Here is a 20311-nt window from a genome sequence, read left to right on the forward strand (position 1 = left end):
ATAGCCCTTTGCAACACCTGCTGCTGCTACTACTGAGAGTATTGGCTAAAGCAGGAGGGCCTTGCTTCTGACAAATACTTAGAGAGTAAGCATAAAGGGAAATGCAATAAGGGGAAATGATCAGAAGGACACACTGCACAAGTGAGGTTGAGTAATATATGTGTCTGTAGGGAAGGTTGTTGATATAGCCCTTGGATCTAATGCCTAAAGGAGAACCTCCTTTTACCTGGATGGCTGTGGTGAGACATAAAGCCCAGTCCCATTGGGGGGGGGGGTGTTTCCCTTCTATTACTCAAGCAACATGAAAAATATTGACGTTATCAGACATATCAGGAGCTTTGGGCAAGAAGAGGACGCACAGCAGCAATTGTGGCCACTGGACCGTTGACCAGCTGGCCTTGTCTCTATGGGATGCAATGGACCGTAGTGGACACTGTGTCCCAAAGGCCTCCAGATACTAATGCCCACCACCAGCGAGCCATTACTTCTGAAAAGAAACACACACTCCCTTTTGCAAAACTAGTTTATTGGAGCAGACTGGCTTGCGCGACCTTTTCGGGAGGAACGCTCAAGTGGAGGTTATAAAGTCAGGTGGCATTGAAGGGCTGGGATCTCCGGCCCAAATGACATAGGAGGAAGGGTTTCAAGGATGGAAGCCAGGCAGCTCTGGAGGGTCATTGTGGTCTATTTGTGGCTGCACCAGTGTTCGGCCAGGACTGACATTCGAAAGGTAATGGTGGATCACTATGGTCCATGTGTGGTTGCACCAATGTTTGGCCAGGACAGACATCAGAAGGGTAATGGTGGTTATTATGGTCCATGTGTGGCTTCACCAGTGTCCAGCCCAGGCTGACATCAGAAAGGTAGTGGTGGTCATTCTGGTGTCTTACCAGGACTGATCTAATGGTGGGTCATTATGGTCTTTGTGTGGTTGCACCAGTGTTTGGCCAGAACTGACATCAGGAAGGTGGTGGTGGTCATTCTGATGTCCGGCCAGGACTGATAGAATCATAGAGCTGGAAGAGACCAGACCGCAAGGGCCATCCAGTCCAACCCCTGACATAATGGTGGGTCATTGTGGTCCATCTGTGGTTGCACCAGTGCTTGGCCAGGACTGACATCAGAAGATATGGCTAGAACACCATCACCATTTCCCTCCATTTGCTCCTGTTTTTAGCTGACTGGGAAATGGTATCCCATTGCCATGGTAAGAGCAGATGGAATAAAGGAGGAAATGTATGCCTATACGATAGAGATTGTCAGCAACGGCGACATGTTCCTTGTTGTGGAAAAACTCCAGTAAGTTTCTTGGGAGCTTCTGCAAACCTTATCTTCTGCGTTTGTGAATAAAGTTGGAGCAAATATTCGCTACGCTTTGCTTCCTGCAGAGTCACAGGTTTCCAGTCCTGACTCTTGGGGAGATTAAAGGAGCCGTGCAAATTGTTTGCAGTTATTTCAGGGAATTATCCTATGCAAAATAAAAATAAAAATAAACCCTATTTAATTTTCCTGTGCAAAACCCAGATTTTTTTGTAATTCCCATCAGCCCCCATCCGCAAGGCTAAGGGACTGGGGATGATAGGAGATGTTGTGATCATGTGAGTGAGGCTGTCCTTCGTGGAAATGCAATGATCGCTCCTCTCTTCTCCAGACGCGGACGTTGCAAGGAAATGAAGACAAATTTACATGCTATTAAGAAAGTTTTCATGACAACAAGTAAGTGTGATAAAACACGCTTGTGTTGAACTACAACCTTGTGTAACTGCGTGTCAGATTGCAAAGTTGTTCCAACTCCATTTCTTCAAACTTAAATTGAATGCAGGTATTATCATACATACATACTTTATTGCTTTTGGCCAATGGCCATTGCAAAATCAAAGTAATAATACAATACACATAAAATTGAATGCAGGTATTATGCCTTGGACAAAACTCAAACCGGTTCCATAGGGGACTCTACATATGAGCGTCTGCAGAAATAACCCAGTTTGACACCAGTTTAGCTGCCATGGCTCAATGCTTTGCAATTCAGGGGGTTGTAGTTTTGGGAGCTATTTGGCCTTCTCTGCCAGAGAACTCTGGTGCCACAGCAAACTATAAAGCTTAGAATGGAGCCATGGCAGTTAAAGTGCTGTCAAACTGGATTATTTTGGCTGTGCGGATGCAGCCAAAGAGGCATAACTGAGTGCTCTGAAGCCATCCTGAGTCATTTTCCAGCAACATCTTGGCCCCATTCTTCCCCAGTTAAGGTCCTGCAATTTCCACCTCAAACCCCATCTTTCCAGATAAATCAATGCATGAAAACGTTCTGCAAATATTTATCCACATGTTTTCTTATTCTTCTCTTTTTTGGGGAGGAATGAGGTCAGGCCTAAGCGGCCTCTTTTTCCAACGCTTTATCTTCCAAAGCATCTTGCAAAGCAGCCTCCATTAAAGTTTTGGGGGAAAACATCTTCTTGCTCATCTCTGAGCATCCATTTTGTGGCCCTTTTGCTCCGCAGGTGCCAAGGACATCCTGAGGTTCGTGGAGACGGACTACAAGACCTATCACATCACTCTTGCTCAGCACGCCAAAACGCTGGCCTTGTTTCTTTATGGTACGTCTCCCTCATCCAAAATGTTTGGGACCAGAAAGTGGTTTGGCTTGAGCCAAAGTGGCTTCAAAATGGATCACTTCTGCAGTGCGGATGTGGCAGAGAAAACACCGTTGTGCCAAATCTCTTGCCTGGAGAACCTCAAACCCAACAAGGTGCAGATCCAACAAAAGCTTTATTTTAATGCATAGGGGAAAAAATACGCTTCAAGGGAACAGGTTTCCAAAGCAGGCTTCAGAGTTGGCACAATGCAAGGAGACGAAAAAGGGGGCACAAGCCATCGTCTTTACGTTACTACCTGAAAAACAGGCATCGAGCACAGGCACATGGACCCTGATGTTCCTCAGCATCCAATAATAAACTTACTGGAGCGGTATATTAATATATACATATATTAATATATATTAATAAGTCTCCACTTAATAGCAATGCCCCTGTTATCACATTCCTGCCAGTTCTCCTCTCTTGTCGCTTTCTGCTCCTTTGCAGACTAAACTCTGAGCAGCAGCAAAAATAGGGTTTTGCTTTTGGGAAATGAAATAAGCTGGGCCTCTGCAACCAGACAGATGGGTTTTGGAGTCAGGACCAAGGTTGGGATGTCTTTTAGCTTTTGTGACGTTGGCTTTTTCAGCTCTGTTTGCTTCAGCCTTGTTGTGTAATCCACTTTAGGAGAAATATTACACAATCCAACAACCACATATAGACAACCAGAGTCGTTTTCCTACCCGCTTGTTGGGATTATTGGGTTCGTGCCTTGCTTTCTTGCCACCAAGGATGGCACCTTTGGGGCTTCCTTTGGGAACATCTTGCAATGCAAAGCCCCTGGCATCTCTGTCCGCTTGCAATGGCCTTCCATGGTCAGCCCTTGACCTGAGACTTTCTTTATGTCTGAAGCCAGGAGAAAAAAGGTGCCGGGAGACGTGAAGAAGAGGCTGAAGGAGCTGGCTTTGAAATACGGATTCAACCCCAAACACATCGACTACAAACCTCGAGTTGGTAAGAGAGACACAGCTAAATGGTTGTCTTAGGATTCTTCTCATCCCCCTTGGTTTCCATGGGAATGTTTTAATGAGATTCTCTCATGCTCCTGCTAGCAACAAAAAGGTTGGGTTGCCTCTTCTTGAGTCCCATTCTGACATTATGTTCTCTTTTCCTCTGCAGTTCTGTGCTGAGGTCCGTCAGACCCAAATCAGGTAAAATCTGAGACAACCTGAAGGTTCAGAGATAATCTGAGAACCCATCATCCACCATATAAAAGCCCTTGCAATTCTTAATAGTCCCTTTTGCTGGAAAAAGGCTGAGAAAGGGGATGTCGCTCTTGTCTGCCTTCAAGGTGTTTCTGGCTCTCGGAGACCCTAAAATCATGGGGCTCCTAACATCTGGGAGGGGAGGAAGATAAAATGGTCATGACATTAAGGTATATATTTTCCCCCCAACATCTGAATTAAAGCAGAAGATCAAAAATTGCTCCAAATCTCTTTCTCTTTTTGCAGGGAACAACTGGGAAGTCTTCCAGAGTTCTGCAAAGACACAGAAAACATATTTCTTGCATTTTGTCCCCATCATCTTCCAAAAAGATTTCCTTCTTGGTCTCTGTCTCAGCCCACCTAGACCAATAAAATCAATACCCAAATATCTTCCCAGGGTTGCGTTCTTGCATCTGTGTCAGAAGAATCTTGCAAAAGACTTGAGTGATATTCGCAAGAGGGAACTCCTAAAAACTTCCCGTCTTGCGTACTTTCCACTTGTTCCTCACTTATGGCAACTATTACATTGAGCAAAGCAGGACATGATGCTGGCTCTGTAGTGCATTGCGGCATTGTTCGTTATCTCTTTCAAACTGCACCATCTGACTCCTTCCTGAATGACAGAGTCCCCTGAAGAATGGTTGGATCGCTTGCATACTATCTATTTCATTTAAATAATTTCAGGCCACATCTCAGCCAAAGCCTGCAACAAATCAAAACCAAATGAAAACAATCTCATTGCAACATACAAATGAATAATGCACACAACATCAAAACTGCATCAAACCCATTGCAAGCATCATCATCATCATCTGCACTCAAAATGTACCATGCAAACACATACACTTCATCCTCCCTCAAACTTGGTGACCTCCAGGTGGTCAGACAACAAGTCCCATCATCCACAGCCAGCACAGCCATTGACTTTGGGGATTATTGTCTTTCCAATCTGGATGGCACCCTTCTGGGTTGAAATTGCACCCCAGTAAATGAATATATGGGACTTTTCTGGGGCCAACCAAAATGCACAATATAATACACAATGCAAGGAATGGGACCTTTATGGGGCCAACAAAAAAAGTGCAATATGCATCATGCATGGAACGGGACCTTTATGGAAACAAGTGTGGAATAGTGATTTGGGTATTGGATTAGGACTCTGGAGACCAGGGTTCGAATCAGGGATTAAACCTGGATGTCTTTGGGGCAGTGGGATTCCTTTGCAAGGCAGTAGTGGGGTTTGCTGTTGTCTCCATGACTGCCCTACACCAATTTTAATAGTTGCAAGCCTTTGGGGTGTCTTGGTCTTGCAAAGCTTGGAGTCCCTATTTAAAAAAATGGCACAAGGCAGCAAATACCCCATGAATAATCACATCCTCAAAAGTCAAACCTGGGAATGCAGAGGTCCGACTGGAAATATTCCTCTAGTGTCACCCAATATATGTGTCACTTTGCATGCCGAAAGGTGTGTTGTGTGGTGCAGCACCCAGACACTTGTCTTCCTTTCCTTGTGCAATTCTGGGGAAGGAAGGCGCAACCTCTGGAATCAGGCAAACCAACTGGATTCCAACCGGCATTCCCAGCCTGAGACCTGTTTCAAAATGTGCTTCCTTTCTGCCTCTCTTTTGCAAAGTTGGGGTGCCCCAGTCTCCCCTCCAAGGTGTCTCTCATGCAACCCCATTATGAAATGGGTTCAGCCATCCTTGCCATCTTTCCAGTCCAACAGCCAGGGCCAGGCGCCGCTCTGGAGGCGGGTTGTGCGGCTTTGCTGGATGCCACAGTTTCCTGAATGGCAACATTGATTTGTGGGCTCACCTTGCAAGTCGTCCTCTCCCACACCTGGAGGCTGCTGCGCCATTTAAGACGCTGACTCCGAGTCTTCCTGGGAAACGCCAAGGAGACCCACCTGGAGGAACATCAACTGCAAGGTAAGGAGAATCAGCCCTGATCAACCAATCTCCCCATATTTACTAACCCCACCACCTGAATCTCTACCTGCCTGGTCTTAGGAACCTGAAAATCTCAAGTAGGATCTGGGGATGCTGGGCTTGGAAATGCAGAGATGCACCCAACACCTTCAGATGCATGGAGTGAACTGGGCCTAGGCTTTGGTAGACATGGTCCACTTCCTCAGATGCATGATCTGGACATAAGCTTTGGTAGACTTGGTCTCCTTCTTCAAATACATGGAGTGAACTAGGCATATGTTTCTTCTTTCTCAGATGCATGGAGTGAACTGGGCATAGGCTTTGATAGATGTGGTCGATTTCTTCAGATGCATGGAGTGGAGTGATTTGGACATAAGCTTTGGTAGACTTGGTCTCCTTCTTCAAATACATGGAGTGAACTGGGCATAGGCTTTGGTAGACATGGTCCACTTCCTCAGATGCATGATATGGACATAAGCTTTGGTAGATATGGTCTACTTTACAAGATGGACCTTTGGTCCTTCCTGGGCACCAGTTCCCTCTATGCATCTGAGGAAGTAGACCATGTCTACCAAAACCTATGCTATATATCCTTCCTCTCACTTAGGCCCCATACAGACAGGCCAAAATAAAGCTGCTTCGGGTCACTTTGGAGGCATGCTGTTTCAATGATGCATGTATACTAAGAGACAGGAAGACGTGCCAAAGCCACAATCCAGTCCTAAGGACTAGAATGCAGCTTTGGTGCAGCTTCTGGACTCTTAGTACGCATGCATTGTTGAAACAGCATACCTCCAAAGTGACCCGAAGCAGCTTTATTTTGGCCTGTCTGTATGGGGACTTAGTCTCAAAGGGACCAGAAGATCCCTTCACATGCCGATTTTCCAATGCATTTGCATTCCTTCCCCAGAAAGACATTGCCAAGTGAGCTCCATCCCTTCAGCCTTTTGGATTTAGACCAGTTCCTGGTCCAAAGGAGGGGACCCATCATCCACGATATGGAAGCCGTTGTCTTGCTGCTCCTGGGACTCATCCTCCCCGCCGTTCCCCATCTTGCGTCTGGGATCCCTGTGCAGCCGCATTTTGACTACAAGAAGGTAAGCGCTTCTCAGTAAAGGGGTGTCTTTCTTCTAAAGAGGGGTCCAGGGTTATTACTGCTCAACGGAGAACCAGTAGTGGTTTGAGTGTTGGACTGGGAAACTGGGAGACCAGGGTTCGAATCCCTGCTTGGATATGGAAACCCATCTTAGGCAAGTCACACTCTTCCATGTCAAAGGCAAAACTCGAGTTATTTCATGTTATTGGTATTTATTGTAACATTCCCAGTATTTCTCGTCTTATAATTGTCTTTATTTTGTGTCACTTTTGTCAGATGCATGCACAATACATCGAATTTTTCCCTTACATGGTCTTGCACTTGCAAGCTCTTCCTTATTACTGCCGTTCTTTGCTTTCAAATATATCTTGGATTTGTGTTGGATTTTTCCAGCCATGAATCTTCAAAAGTGCACACATCTCTAATTATTTTCCACCTGGGGCCACTACCTGTCCTACTAGTTGGGGGATTCTGGGAAGTGTAGTTCCCCTCAAAAAAGCCACCTTTCCAAGCTCTTGCGTACACAGAATTGCTCTTCTTCCTCCCTTCCTTGCACTTCACAACAGCCCTGCGAGGCAGGCCAGGCTGAGAGAGAAAGCAAATGAATGTGAGAAAAGTGTTGAGCCAGGAAGAACTACAGCCTTCTCTGACATGAAAGACTGGGTGCCGCCACTTCACATAGATATTGTGCAACTTGTGTCTCTGGCTTAATGTAATTTATTTTGCATGTTTAATTCCTTGCAAAACCTGTCCTATGAGTCCTGACAGTCCTTTGCATGGAGCCATCATAAGGTTTTGCAAAGCCTTCCTCTTGTCCTGGGTCCAAATGGCTTTTGTCTTGCAGGAAAAGCCCGTCCTCTCATCCACCTTGTTGCCTCAAAAGCAACACAAAGCAGAGTGTGAACCATATAAATAGACCTCTTCCATCACCATTTCATGAGGCACATCCCTGTCACTACAGAAGTAACTAAAAATTACAGTTAAATTGCAAAAGGAATGGAGTTATCCCCCATTAAGTTACAACTTTTAATGCAACCTTAGTTATAATGACTCTAGTGGTGAAAGGAATGAATTTAAAAGCAATTAATTATTTGTAACTAGTTATTTTGGACTGGATTTTGCAATAATGATAATGAAAAGAAGAGATGAATTCTGCCAAATAGCCAGGAGAGCAGTTAAGTGTTGGGCCAAACCCAAGCGATGCTAAATCCTGCCAAGCATTGCTCAAAGGAGCCATAAATTATATTTTCAGTGTGCCATCATTATGCAGTTTGATAATACTTTATTTCTCCTGTGGAATCCTGGGATTTGTAGTCTCCATTTGGGTCTCTTTGGAAGGATAATGCGGATTCCTTCTTCCCAAGTTGGCAGGGCTTTGGCATCGCCTTGCCATGGTGGCAAAGGGAGAAGACCAGTTCATCATAGGACCTGAAATCCAGATTTCGCCCATGCGGAAAGGAGACCTCTCCGTGGGAATGAACTTCATTGTGTAAGTGGCTTTTTTCACTTTGAATTCCTTTTGCATGCATTCAAGGAAGGAGGAAAGTGGGAGGAAGACGGAGAAACCGGGACGTTTTAAAAGCAGCTGGGAAAGTGGGAAGGCAGAGGATTGATTGGGAATGTTTTTGCCAAATTGGAATAAATGGAAGGAATGAGTTGCATAGATTCCTGCAGACAGAGTTAAGCGTTGACTCTGCTACGCAACCTTTGTGCCAAAGGCCAACACTGCACACAAGTCAACATGCCATTGAATGCACAACTCAATGCACAATACAATGCGCAAAGGAACCGCATGGAGACAACTCTGTTTTTGCACCCTTGGGCCGAATAGGAATGTTGTGATCAGACAAAAATGTCCAAAAACTAAACTTAGGTGTGTATGTAAGTCATTGTGGGCTTAGTGTCCCCAAAGCCCCAGCAAACTCTTTACAGATTTGGGTTTAATTTTCAGGAGATTCTATGGTCTCAAAACAAAACAATTATGGGGAGAAAACCCAAGTTTGGGTTGGGAAAGAGAAAGCAAACCCCTTACTTTGGGGCCAGATGTTTAATGAAAAGTTCTGCATCTCCGTTTCTCGCTTGCAGGAGACTCGCCTGCCGGTTTATTGATTTCCGGTATAGAAACGCTGGCCAACCTGGAGTATTCAATGTTTATCGTGAGTAGTGCCTGCTTCTTCCATAGGGTCACCTAATCCAAACCCCACAAATGTTAGAAATGCATTGCACACATTTTGGAGATGGAAGGGACCCCATGGATCCTTCCATGTATACCTTTCCTTACTGGGCATCCTGGCATCTCTGCAAGGTGCTTATTACCTTATTTAGAGGCTTTCTATAAAGGTAATGCCTTAGAAATTTTATTCCGCCTGGTAAATCCTTCTTTCTTCCTTTGGTTGCAGATGCAAACGGGGACCTGAGCACGATCCACGTTGTGGACACGGATTACAACGGCCACCTGGTCCTTCACACCGAAACCGCAGGCAACTCTGCCCTGTCTCTCTTTGGTAGGCTATAAAGATATTCCAAAATATCACCCCCAAAAATGGTCCAAAAATAGGACTTCTTGAGTGCCAGGAAACTATGAAGAGCTGAATCTTAAAGTGCTTTGGAAAAGTGATCCTTTTTGGACCACAGCTTCCAAAACGCTCAGCAAGTTGGTTTAGGGGGACTCTAGGGTTTAAGTTCAAAAAATGCAACTTTGCAATAAGGGGCTTGTTCTGCGCAAAAGACGCACGTGGGGATTTCGCACGGAAAACGTTTGTGTACCAAAAATAATGTTTTGATGCAGAATACGACATTGACTGCAGAGATAATAACATTTTCCTACTAACCACAGAGAATAATTCAGGAAAACTGTGCACAAAGCCCCATGCACGCATCCCATCCATGTGCAGAGAATCCCATGCGTATTTTGCACAGAACAAGTTATCAATTGCCTTCTAAACAACCTGCGCAAGGCACAAGGGCCAGGCTCCAAATGGTTGAATTTATTTCTCCTTGCATGGAATGACAAAATGTGTGAAGATTGCATCCCTAATGATGTGTAATTTGGAGCATCGTGCGAGTGCAAATTATTGCTACCAAAATTCATCATTTAGGCCTTGGCATCCCAAGTGCAAATGCGTTGTGCCAAAGAGCACTGTCTGAAATTAGCTTTTTAATATTTGCACTGCAAACCAATTGCTTTATTGGTCTCTTTTATTATTCTTTGGAGTCAGGGGATCGGACGCGCCGGAGAGCCTGAAGAAAATGTTTGAGGATTACGTCAGATCGCTGGGATTCTCCAAAACGGATATCAAGTACCAAAGTCAAGATGGTAAGAGAAACCCCTCCCTTGCATTTGTTTCCCTTTGGGTTTATTCCACTTCTTTCTTTCTTTGCTTTTGCAGGTTGATCCTTTCTGTCTGTTTTCCTTCTTGCAGAGCAATGTCCGCTTTCTCGGCCGCGGCCAAAGAAGAATCAGAGATGAGATTTGCAACCCTTTCGCCTCTGGATGCAGATGGCCAGAAAATATATCTCTATATATCTCTATGTATATATTAATGTATAATTTTACAATCAAGGGATCAGAAAACAAAACCTAACCAAAACATATATATATAGTTTACCAAACTGTTGATATTTTAAAAAGTTATTAACACAGTCTTTGGCTGCGTATATTTCTGCAAGGCAAAGGGAATCGGACTAGTCCTGCGTTTGCTGGATTTGATGCCGTTTTGCATTTCGTCCGGAGCATCTTTCCAATTTATTCCACAACATCCCCATATCGGTTCTTTTTCACCCCGGCTTCTGCTGTGTCTTTGGGATTCGAACTCGGCAGCACTCCCTCTGCAAAAGGAAGAGAGAAGGAGAAAGAAGCATTGCAATCCTTTCTTGCAATCTCACCGGCCAATAATTAGATTAATCTCCTTCTTGATCATTGCAAACCTAAAGTCACACAGAGTTACGTGAAAATAATGATTCCCAAACTTTGGTCCTCCAGATGGTTTGGACTTCAGATCCCAGAATCCCCAGACAGCTTGACCAACAGTCAGGAATCCTGGGAGCTGAAGTCCAAAGTGTTTGGAGGACCAAAGTTTACGAATCACTGAGTTAGAAAGTCCGTAAGTGTTGTTTGGAGAGAGGGTCTCTGGTTGTCCCTTCTTGCAATGATTCCCAAACTTTGGTCCTCCAGATGTTTGGGATTTTTGTTCCCAGAATTCCTGACTGTTGCTCAAGCTGACTGGGGATTCTGGGAACTGAAGTCCAAAACACCTGGAGGAGCAAAGTTTGGGAATCATTGCGAGAAGGGACAACCAGAGACCCTCTCTCCAAACCCAACACACCCACGCAGGGGCTTTGCTCACCTTTGGATGCATTTGGGGGCCTCTGGTAATCCGTTTCCAGGAAGATCCACAAGTCTGAACATTTCTGGGTCTCCCGTTGGGTCACTGCGTAACTGGCAACTGAACCTAGGACTGCAAACAGAGTGTTGATTCACACAAGGAACCAAAAGGTTTTAAATCACGCTTTTGTGGTTGTGTGCCTTCAAGTCATTTCTGGTGACCCCAATGCAAACTGATTTTAGGATTTTGGGGGGAATCTGAGAGTGTGCGACTCCTGCAAGGGGGATTCGAACCCTGGACTCCAGAGCTGTAATCCAGCACTCCAACCGCTACACAATGCTGGCTTTTTAACCACAGTTCCATGCAACTCCAAAATGACTGGTTGCAAAGCAAGGGAGAAGGGAGGGACTATTGGTCCCAAAATCCTCCCCGCCAGTGTGGATTTGGGGAGTTATAGTTCCAAAATAGTAGGTTTTTCCAAGCTTTGGCTGATTCCCAAGTCAGATTTTCAGCAAAGGAGTTTCAAGTGCAAAATTAAACAATGCAACAATATTAAATATTCATTTCATCTTCAAATGGGGATACTGTGGTTGCTGACCTCAGAACCAAGGGAACAAAAGGTAATTCTTTGGACTCTAGGTCCCATGATCCTTCTAATAAAGTCTCCTGCCTCCAAATCAGGGTCCAGATGAGATCAAGGCTCAAAACCCAAATATTTTAAAGGAAGAGTCCCTCGAAATACTCACCAAATGAGACCAAGATGTTCCAGTGAAGTGGATAAGGCATTTTCCGGTTGAGTTTCTGCAGAATGAAGGCTACTCCGGAGCCTTTTGGGAACAAGGGAGAGCCAAGTTAATAACAGCAATAGCACAACAACACAAATATTAGCAGCAATATCACAACTTGGAGTGATGCACCCATCATCCCCAGGATAAGGAAGGAGCAGCTGGATGTAGCCAAAGGGGAAATATGGAATAGGATTGTGGGTATGTTTGTGTAGCTGGTTGCAAAAGGTGGACAAGATACACAGCTGTGGTTAGGATCCTATGGAAAAGGTTGGACATTTTACTCATGGAGTTGGTGCCTTTGCACACAGTTGTGCCCTGGTGCATTGTGAGTCAGTTGCACACGTGGCACTTTGGTTCAGTTGTGCGATGCTGCCAATCTACACAAAAAGTTTATACTGTGCAAATTTGATGCAGGATAGCATCCGACGCTTGCAAGGAAATGGAAGATGTCTGCAAGTCTTAAATTTCTGGACCCAAAAGTATAATGCGGCTTTCCATCCCTAGAATAAGGGACATTATTATTAATAAGGGGCATCTGACAATCCTTTAAGGGACAGACTTCCTGGCCACCAATATGGGGCCTTCCCTCAAATAAGGGGCCTTCCCTCAAATAAGGGGCCCCTGACCGTCCCCAAAGGGACAAACCTTCCTTCCTGCAAAAAATACAATAAAATAAGGACATTAGTAATAATAAGGGAGAGTTCTATAAAGGACAGGCTTCCCATCCCTCTATTAAGAGGCAGCTGCCCATCCTCTAAGGGTCAAGCTCTTTGGCCCTTCAAATAATGGCCATTCCTTAGAAGAAGGAGCACCTGGGAAGCGTAACCCATGGACACCTGGTCTCTCCGGCCAGAGTCCACTGAAACCCCAAAGGACCCCGAATGCCAGTCTGGAGAGGCTTCAGCCACCTTTCCTGCCCCGTCCGGCGGAGGTGCCAGGCCCCAATATCCGCATGCCCTGGGCCTCACCTGTGACAAAGGCCCCCATGCCCTTCATGAAGGCATAGGACTGGCAGGCGGTGTACTCCTGGAGACCCTGAAAACCAAAGGGACCATCATCATCATCATCACCATCCTCAGGGTCCGAAATCTCCCCATCGGGGACCCAGTGAGTGACCCACCTTCCCTTAAAGAAGACAGTTCTGCCATATTGTCTCTCCATTTCTGTATCATTGACCAGTCCCAAAATAAATAAGTCTGGTGCCAAGGTGGCATCTAGTTTGAATATTTCCCTTATGGTTGTATGCATTGCCACCTGGAGGTTCTCACTTTGGGGCACTCCCTCCCTCCCTCCCTCCCTCCCTCCCTCTTTCTTTCTTTTTTCCTCCCTCCCTCCATCCCTTCTTTTTCTTTCTTTCCCTCCCTCTCTTCCTTCCTTCTTTCCTTCTGCAGCCCTTTCTTCTCCTTGAACCCAGAACTGTCCTCCTCCTTTCGGGGGCGAGAGAGAGAGAGAGGGACCCACCGGGTGCCTGGCTGCCACTCCTTCTTCCACGCGAGAGATGCCCACGTTCACCATCCTCCTCCTCTTCTGCTGCCCTCCTGAGTTACTATTCTTTTGCAAATGAAGACTTCAGCTCCCAGAATCCCCCACTCATGCCCAATGGGAGTTGCAGTCCAAATGCCTCACACTGCATTGCATTTGAATGTTCTGCATAACTGTCGTCATCACTAAGAGCTGCTCTTTCTGACGTCATCATCTCCCCAAACCCCTCCCTGATCTGGCAGAGGAAGAGCAGGGCATGCTGGGACCTGTAGGCCTATGCCAGGTGGACCACGACTCCCAGCATCCCTCAGTGACAGGTGCTGGAGCTGGAGAAGGTACCTGCTGGGAGTTGTAGTCCACAAGGGCAACTTCCCTTTCCTTGGCAACACTGGCCAGGCGTTTATTGCTGCCTTTGGAGGCTTCTTTCCCACTGGCTGCAAAGCCCTTCTTGCAAAGAGAGAGGCAGAAGCGGGCAGGCATTCCCACGAGACGTGTTGACACGCATCTGCTATGGCTCTCTGGGGCCCCCTCCGAGTGATTGAGGGCGAAGCTGGGGATGATGGGCGCTGCCTCCTCTACCTTTCCCAGGAGCCCCCTCCGAGGATCCAGTGAGTGCCGAAAAAGAACCCCCATAAATAACATCCACACTGAGGAGCTAATCCACTTTGACGCCGCTTTAACCGCAGCTTCTGACTCTTTCCTACAGGAAACCCTGGGGCTTTGCAATGCTTTTGCTTTGTTTTGCAGCACTCTTTGGCAGAGGAGGCTTTGCAAAACTACAAATCCCAGGGTTCTCTTGGATGGAGCCACAGCACTTAAAGCGGCCTCAAACTGAGTGATCCCTGCAGTGTAGACAAGGCCAAGTAAGCCTCATGGGATTTGCAAAAGCTGCCAGAGACATTTGCAAAGAGGGGGATTCAAGGAGCAGTAAGTCCCCCCTCTTGTTTATTTTTAATGCATGCCTGGCTATTTATTTGTTTATGCAAATGTTTGCTTCCTTGTTGATCCTTTGCTATTTGCAGCTGATCCCTTTTTTCCAGGCTCCTCTGTTACAATGTTTAGCGTCATTCCAGAGCGAAAGTGTTTTGCATCCAGAATTGTATCCAAAAAGAGCCATATTGGCAACATGGAGTCAAACAGAAGCCTTTCCCATTAATGGCATCCAATTACTTTAACGTTACTAAGTGCATCTTCACAGGGCTTTCTTTGCAGGAGGGTTGGCTCTCCATTCGGGGATCACTTCCAACAATTCAGTCAATAATTCAGTCATTTCCCAGAATCCTCCAGCAGTCGTCCAACAAAGTAATTTGACCAAAATCTGAATTTGTTATATCTGTCTATCTATCTATCTATCTATCTGTCTAGCTAATTTCAGCATTGGAGATTAAAGCACATTTAAAGCATCCTGCAAACAAAGTGAAAATGGCGAGTGATTGTGCAAATGATTATCACACGCAATTGTGCAAACAAAGCATTGTCGCTGAAATCCCAAAAGTAAAAAGATGCGAATTGGTGCTTCTTTGCGACCATTTTAACGGCGGGTTTTGTGCGCCGTCATGTGACATCATTTCATGTAACTGCTCGATTTCCCCTTGATGTTCACACTCTCTGGCCTCCTTTCCCCGCAGTCTCACCGACGCTTGCGACTTGTGGAGTTGTGAGATCGCAGCGGACAAACCGGGCGGCAATGTAAGTACAAGTGCTTTTAAATTTCCAAAGCAAGGATCTTAAGTAGTGAGCTACAAAATGGACTGATATATAACTGAATTTCCTTTTTCACATTCAGGACACTATTCTCCGTTTCAAGTTTTAAAAATCGCCTCTTTCATAAAAGGTAGACTATTCCTGCAACTTTAGGCTCCATCCATATATAGTTTTCCAATGGTAATAAATGGAGATTTGAAACCAATCTCTGGACAAAAGTCAGCCTGGTTCAGCTTTTCATTCTGTCCATAACCATAATTAATAAATAATCGTGCCAATTGTTTTATTTCTTGCCCTTTTCTTCTTGCAGTTTCCTGAGAATGGTCTGGGTTCCTCCAAGGAGAGCGTTTCCAAACTCAGGTGATGCTCTCCAAGTCTTACTACTTTCCCTTTTTAGAAGACCTTAATTCGGATTAAAATCCAGGATATTAAATTAGTAGAGCCTGGAAACTTTGCCATTTTGTATTTCAGGTCCCAAAATCCTTTGTTTTATTTCTTGGTTGGGTAACAAAAAAGGTTTTTTGCAACCCTAAAAAATGTTAGGTGATCACAAAACATGGGGATATTGTCCTCCGTAGGACAGGGATGGGCCTTATATTTGTATTTTCTGAAGACCCTCCAAAGTCCTTCAACTCACCTACTGTATTTAAAAAACCCAACAAAAGCATGACTTAAGGCCAATTTTTGCCCCCAAATCATTAGGAAATCCACCCCCAAATTGCATTAAAACGCATGAAAATACTTCCCACTTCATCCCCAAAAGTACCTCCAAAACCCATTACACCTGCTTTCCTCTACAGTCCCTCTCAAAATGGCGGCCAGGAGTTACGTGACATCACCTGCTGCCATTTTGGGGAGGATTGCAGAGGGAAATGGGGGTGTTTTAACTTGGACTGGACCTTGGCCCCATGGGGAGAGGGCTTCGAAATGAATTGATCTTAATAATTGGGGACCCCCAATCCTACTCCATCTTGAAGTCTCTTTCTAGCTGTGGGCTTTTCCTGAGCGTTGCGCCATGTTGGCCTTTTTCCTTCCTCCATCTTATCATCCTTTCTTTTCACAGAGAAGTCTTGGCGCACCAGACCCCCACCCTGACCCTCCGCGACTCCGTGGCCACCCTGTGCTTCCAAGATGGCGGCCAACGCTTGGCCTTTGACCTCTCCAAAGTGCCCCTCTCCGAAGCCAGGAAGCCACTCCAGGAGCTGATGTTCGGCTTGGTGGCACGGGTTCACGCCTTGGAGGAACGCTTGCAAGGTTTGCTTTGTGCAGAGTCACAACGGGAACATTGTCAGGGAGCCTGGCAAAATTGATTGATACAGAACAGATGACCAGCCCTCTTGGCATTTTGGAGATCTGGGAACCTGAGATTGCCACCAATGGCTTCATGTCAGTTTAGTCCAAACTTTAAAGGAGCGATCCAAGATCCTCCAGGATTCAGTCCTAAATGCATTTGTTAGTCCTTTTGGGGGAATGTCACTTCTCCAGGATCCAGATGTCCAAACAGATTGCCTTTCAGAAAAAAAATAAAATACACTATTTAAAGTTCTCCAAGTTGCAAATTTCCAGATAGATTGCATTCAGGATAAAAGACATTATTTCAGCTTTGAAGAGGCAGAGAAGAGAAAGTTCATTTTCCTTTCACTGATACATTGCAGTTTTAATTTATAGACCTTTCTTTAGCATGGGCTTAAAAGAAATTTGTGAAGCAACGAAACACTGACTATAATGAAGAACCTCGGCTGTGTTTTTTATTCATTGCGATGGTTTGCACTTTGCACTGGTTTTGACCAGTTTCCTTGTAAGTTGCATTGCGTCCCAATTTTGGGACAAAGGCAAGATATATAGACCACAGAAACCAATATTTCTGACCCGCTTTTCTCTTCCTTGCAGAAAGATCAGCTTCCGCAGCTCCATCGCCGGTCAGCAGCCCAGAAAAGGCCACCTTAAGAGGCCAAAGTATCTTTGCTCCAGGTAGGTTTTGGCACCTGCTCCGAACTACATTTGTGTGTGTTTGTGACGCACTCAAAAGGGAGGTTTCCCTGGTTTGCAGCAATGTGCAATTTCTAAAGTGAAATAACCTGACGACTCCTCTCTGCATTTAGCCAGGAAGACTCCAAATAGAACCAGTTCGGCAAGAGACAAGGGTCAATGTAAATGTAATCTTACATATCACAACCTCAACCGCCCTTCTTGCAAAACCAGGCTGGTTCTCCATCCAGAAAATGTGGATTTTGCAATCGGGATAAATATACCGATTTCAGGATAAATATATGTCCGGTTTCACAAGTTTGGGCTGCAAAGAGAAGATGTTTTATTATATAAAATACATAATATCTGCTCCCTTCCAAAGGAAACCAGAAATGCTTGTTTTTGTCATTCGTTTTGCAGGGAAAACCCTTTTTAAAATAAAACCCACCAGGCCTCCTGGAAATGAATGCATTTATAGAGCATTATTTAAGTGCTCTCCTTAAATAAATGTTATTGTTGTTGTTGTGTGCCTCCAAGATGTTCTGACTCTCTTGGGGTTTCCTGGCAAGGTTTCTTCAGAGGAGGAGCATGGCTATTGCCTTCCTCTGAGGCTGAGAGATTGGGACTTCTTGCCCAAAATAGTAGTAACCTTCCTTCTTCTGGGTTTTTCCCATTGCAACCAGATATAAGCCCTGCAAAGTGCAAGACCGGAGCTGGGCAAGCGTCCACCAAGAAACGGCTCCCAGGGGAATCGCTCATCAACCCTGGGTTCAAAAGGTAAATGCCACTGTGTTGGTGTGCCCTTATCACAATGCTCTCATGTTGTGGTGCCCTTAGCACACTGCCATCACATTTTGGTGCCCATAGCGCAATGCCACTATCTTCTGGTGTCCTTAGCGCAATGCCACTGTATTGTGTTTGCAACCCTTTCTCTCTCTGTGTTTCGCTTTAGCAAGAAGAAGCCAAAAGGAGTGGATTTTGAAGACCCTTGACTGTGCCTCAGATTGATTTCCACACTGGAATCCCAAAAGAGCCCCTTCCTGGGTTAATTTTAATGAGCTGCTTTTAAAATATTTATTGCATAAATGAATTTTTTTAGACACGATTGCACACAGCAGAAGACATGTGTGGCCTGTTGCTTATTTTACAGTCAAAGTGGATCTCAGAAGGAACGTCACAGGACGGCCTCCGTCCCTTTTAAAAATGAACGATGTCTGAAGCAATAAAGCTAATCTTATCAGTACTTTCTTATCTCAAAGTCTGCTTCTTAACCAGATGCTCTACTGCCCTCTAATGGCCGGAAGAAGGAAATCAGCGAATGGTGTTGTGTTTTGAGCTTTCGACTATGACTCTGGAGACCAGGGTTCAAATAACGGCTTGGCCATGTCAACCCAATGGAAGACCATGGGCAACAAGCCACACTCTCTCAGCCTCAGAGGATGGCAATGTCAAATCCTGTTATAGAAAACCCACTATAGTTTCTCCTTAGGGTCTCCGTAAGTCAGAAGCAACTTGAAGGCACCCAACAAAAATGCTGGAAAGAGCCCAGGGAAATCTGCAAAGATGCTAAAAGTGTTCCCTGGGAGATATAGGAACAACTCCTTTATTTATTCTAAAGAAGGTGGCATCATCGGCTAGAAGGGTGATGTGTAGTTCCCCAACCATTTTCCTCCATTGTGTGACCATAAGCGTGGTGCAGCCATGATGGAAATGGGGAAATGGTGCCACTGGAAAGAGGGGCATGAAACCGAAGCCAGGTGCCCTCCATCAGTGTCCACTTGGGTCAGTCTCTGTCTGTGGTTCGGTGGCTCTGAGGAAGGTGGCCAGAAGCGATCCAAAGTGACGAGCAGCTTGACCGCTTCCGTTGGCAAATGGCCATGGCTACTCCAGCGGCCGGACCACCCCGCGGTAGGCCTGGATGATCTCCTCAGCATTGGGACAGGTGTACTTGAACTCCTTCACCTCGGCCGCACTGTCCAGGTAACGCCAAACGCCGCGCAGCTCCTTGGGGATGCCAGATTGGCGGTAATGTTGGCACACGACCTGAAGGAGGAGAGCCAAAGTCAACGGAGAAGGTGGAAAACCCCAAATTAAAAAAAAGAACACTATTATTTTTACCTAAGAGAGGAACTCTCTAGGAATCTCCAGGTCCTCAAGTGCAACTCTGTCGTCAACATCTGCCAGAGGTTGACCACAGGATCATGCTGGAGGACCTAGAGATGCCTAGAGAAGTGCTTCCTCTAGGAACATCTCAGTTCCCCAGCACAACTCTATGGTCAATTTCTGGCAGAATTGCGCTGGAGGACTTAAGAGATTCCTAGAGAGAACATATTGGTCAAAACAACAAATAATCAAATCCACAAAAGTCAAAGCCATAAATGTGGAGAGCCAATTGTAATCATCATCATCATCATCATCTCCACATTTGCCCCAGGATGGTCAGCCCATGGGCCCCGGTCAAGGCTGAAAGTCTTACGTGGACGATGTTGAGTTTGGGCAGGAGGCCGCAGTCAGCCAGGGTCATCTGGTCTCCATCCAGGAACCGCCGCCGGGAGACGATGAGGCTGGGGTCCCGGACCAATTCGTAGTCCAGGGGGTTGTTCAGGTAGTTGTCCAGCTTCAGGAGGGCCTTCAGGAGGTTCTTCTGCAAGACTGGGAAAGAAAGATGCAAGTCCATTCCAAGGCCAAAACAACGTTGGACCCAAATCCCCACCTAGTTGTCCACTCTATTCTGGCTTGACACCCAAGAGTGACCAGAAAGCCACCTTAGATCTTTGGAGATCTTAGAAAACTGTTCAAGACTGAACAGGTGCCAGCCTGGGAGAAAGGCATAAAGGACTTATAAAGACATGATTCCCCAACCTGGGACCCTGCCGCCCTCACCTTCGTTCTGTGCAGGTATCGGGTTCTTGATGTAGGCTGAAAAGCGGTGGAAGACGTCATTGCCGGCGATGGAGGACTCTTTGTACCTGGGAACCAGGCTGGGGAAACTGGAAGGGGAGAGAAGATGGGGGAGATCCAGAGAGATTGCAATATGCTGGGGATCGGGGCAGAAGGTGGTCCTCAACCTCCTTGCAGGTGCGGGGGGACATTTTGTCTCATCATGCACAACCTCCACTTTGGGTCCAGCCTTTCCAACTCTATGGCAATTTCAGTGCTCAAACCCACTCTGAAGAAAC

The 20311-nt window shown here is 45.8% G+C and overlaps 4 protein-coding genes across 8 annotated transcripts in view; 2 read left to right on the forward strand and 2 right to left on the reverse strand.

The window, feature by feature from the left end:
• The first annotated feature begins 5608 nt into the window (after nucleotides 1-5608).
• On the forward strand, nucleotides 5609-10428 carry LOC121936001 (epididymal secretory protein 4-like). The gene is made up of 7 exons (XM_042477749.1): nucleotides 5609-5769; nucleotides 6680-6866; nucleotides 8230-8354; nucleotides 8951-9021; nucleotides 9265-9369; nucleotides 10080-10181; nucleotides 10288-10428. Exons 2-7 carry the CDS (start codon nucleotides 6768-6770, stop codon nucleotides 10332-10334), a joined length of 549 nt encoding a protein of 182 aa, XP_042333683.1. The 5' UTR covers nucleotides 5609-5769; nucleotides 6680-6767; the 3' UTR covers nucleotides 10335-10428.
• Nucleotides 10046-13686, reverse strand: TMEM141 (transmembrane protein 141). The gene is made up of 5 exons (XM_042477750.1): nucleotides 13440-13686; nucleotides 12947-13013; nucleotides 11937-12017; nucleotides 11212-11322; nucleotides 10046-10693 (listed from the first exon to the last, which is right to left on the reverse strand). Exons 1-5 carry the CDS (start codon nucleotides 13491-13493, stop codon nucleotides 10611-10613), a joined length of 396 nt encoding a protein of 131 aa, XP_042333684.1. The 5' UTR covers nucleotides 13494-13686; the 3' UTR covers nucleotides 10046-10610.
• Nucleotides 13687-13770: 84 nt separating this feature from the next.
• On the forward strand, nucleotides 13771-18383 carry PAXX (PAXX non-homologous end joining factor). Of its 4 annotated transcripts, none has more exons than XM_042477745.1 (7): nucleotides 13771-14068; nucleotides 15089-15149; nucleotides 15475-15524; nucleotides 16228-16418; nucleotides 17064-17135; nucleotides 17816-17909; nucleotides 18085-18383. In XM_042477745.1, the coding sequence occupies exons 1-7, from the start codon at nucleotides 13971-13973 to the stop codon at nucleotides 18122-18124; spliced, it is 606 nt and encodes a 201-aa protein (XP_042333679.1). In that variant the 5' UTR covers nucleotides 13771-13970; the 3' UTR covers nucleotides 18125-18383. The 4 variants fall into 4 exon arrangements, with proteins under 4 accessions (XP_042333679.1, XP_042333681.1, XP_042333682.1 ...); XM_042477744.1 differs by having other exon boundaries at nucleotides 13785-14068; nucleotides 17055-17135; XM_042477747.1 differs by lacking the exon at nucleotides 15475-15524 and having other exon boundaries at nucleotides 13776-14387; nucleotides 17055-17135.
• An 86-nt stretch (nucleotides 18384-18469) lies between these two features.
• The window catches only part of CLIC3 (chloride intracellular channel 3), a 6097-nt gene continuing 4255 nt past the window's right edge, over nucleotides 18470-20311 (reverse strand). For both annotated transcript variants that reach the window (XM_042477743.1, XM_042477742.1), the window contains 3 exons: nucleotides 20016-20122; nucleotides 19609-19784; nucleotides 18470-19175 (listed from right to left, as the gene is read on the reverse strand). In XM_042477743.1, coding sequence (XP_042333677.1) covers nucleotides 19014-19175; nucleotides 19609-19784; nucleotides 20016-20122 — 445 coding nt within the window. In that variant the 3' untranslated portion in view covers nucleotides 18470-19013. The remainder of the gene's footprint in view (nucleotides 19176-19608; nucleotides 19785-20015; nucleotides 20123-20311) is intronic.

The sequence above is a fragment of the Sceloporus undulatus genome, chromosome 7 (assembly GCF_019175285.1).
Source record: "Sceloporus undulatus isolate JIND9_A2432 ecotype Alabama chromosome 7, SceUnd_v1.1, whole genome shotgun sequence".
Classification (NCBI taxonomy): domain Eukaryota; kingdom Metazoa; phylum Chordata; class Lepidosauria; order Squamata; family Phrynosomatidae; genus Sceloporus; species Sceloporus undulatus.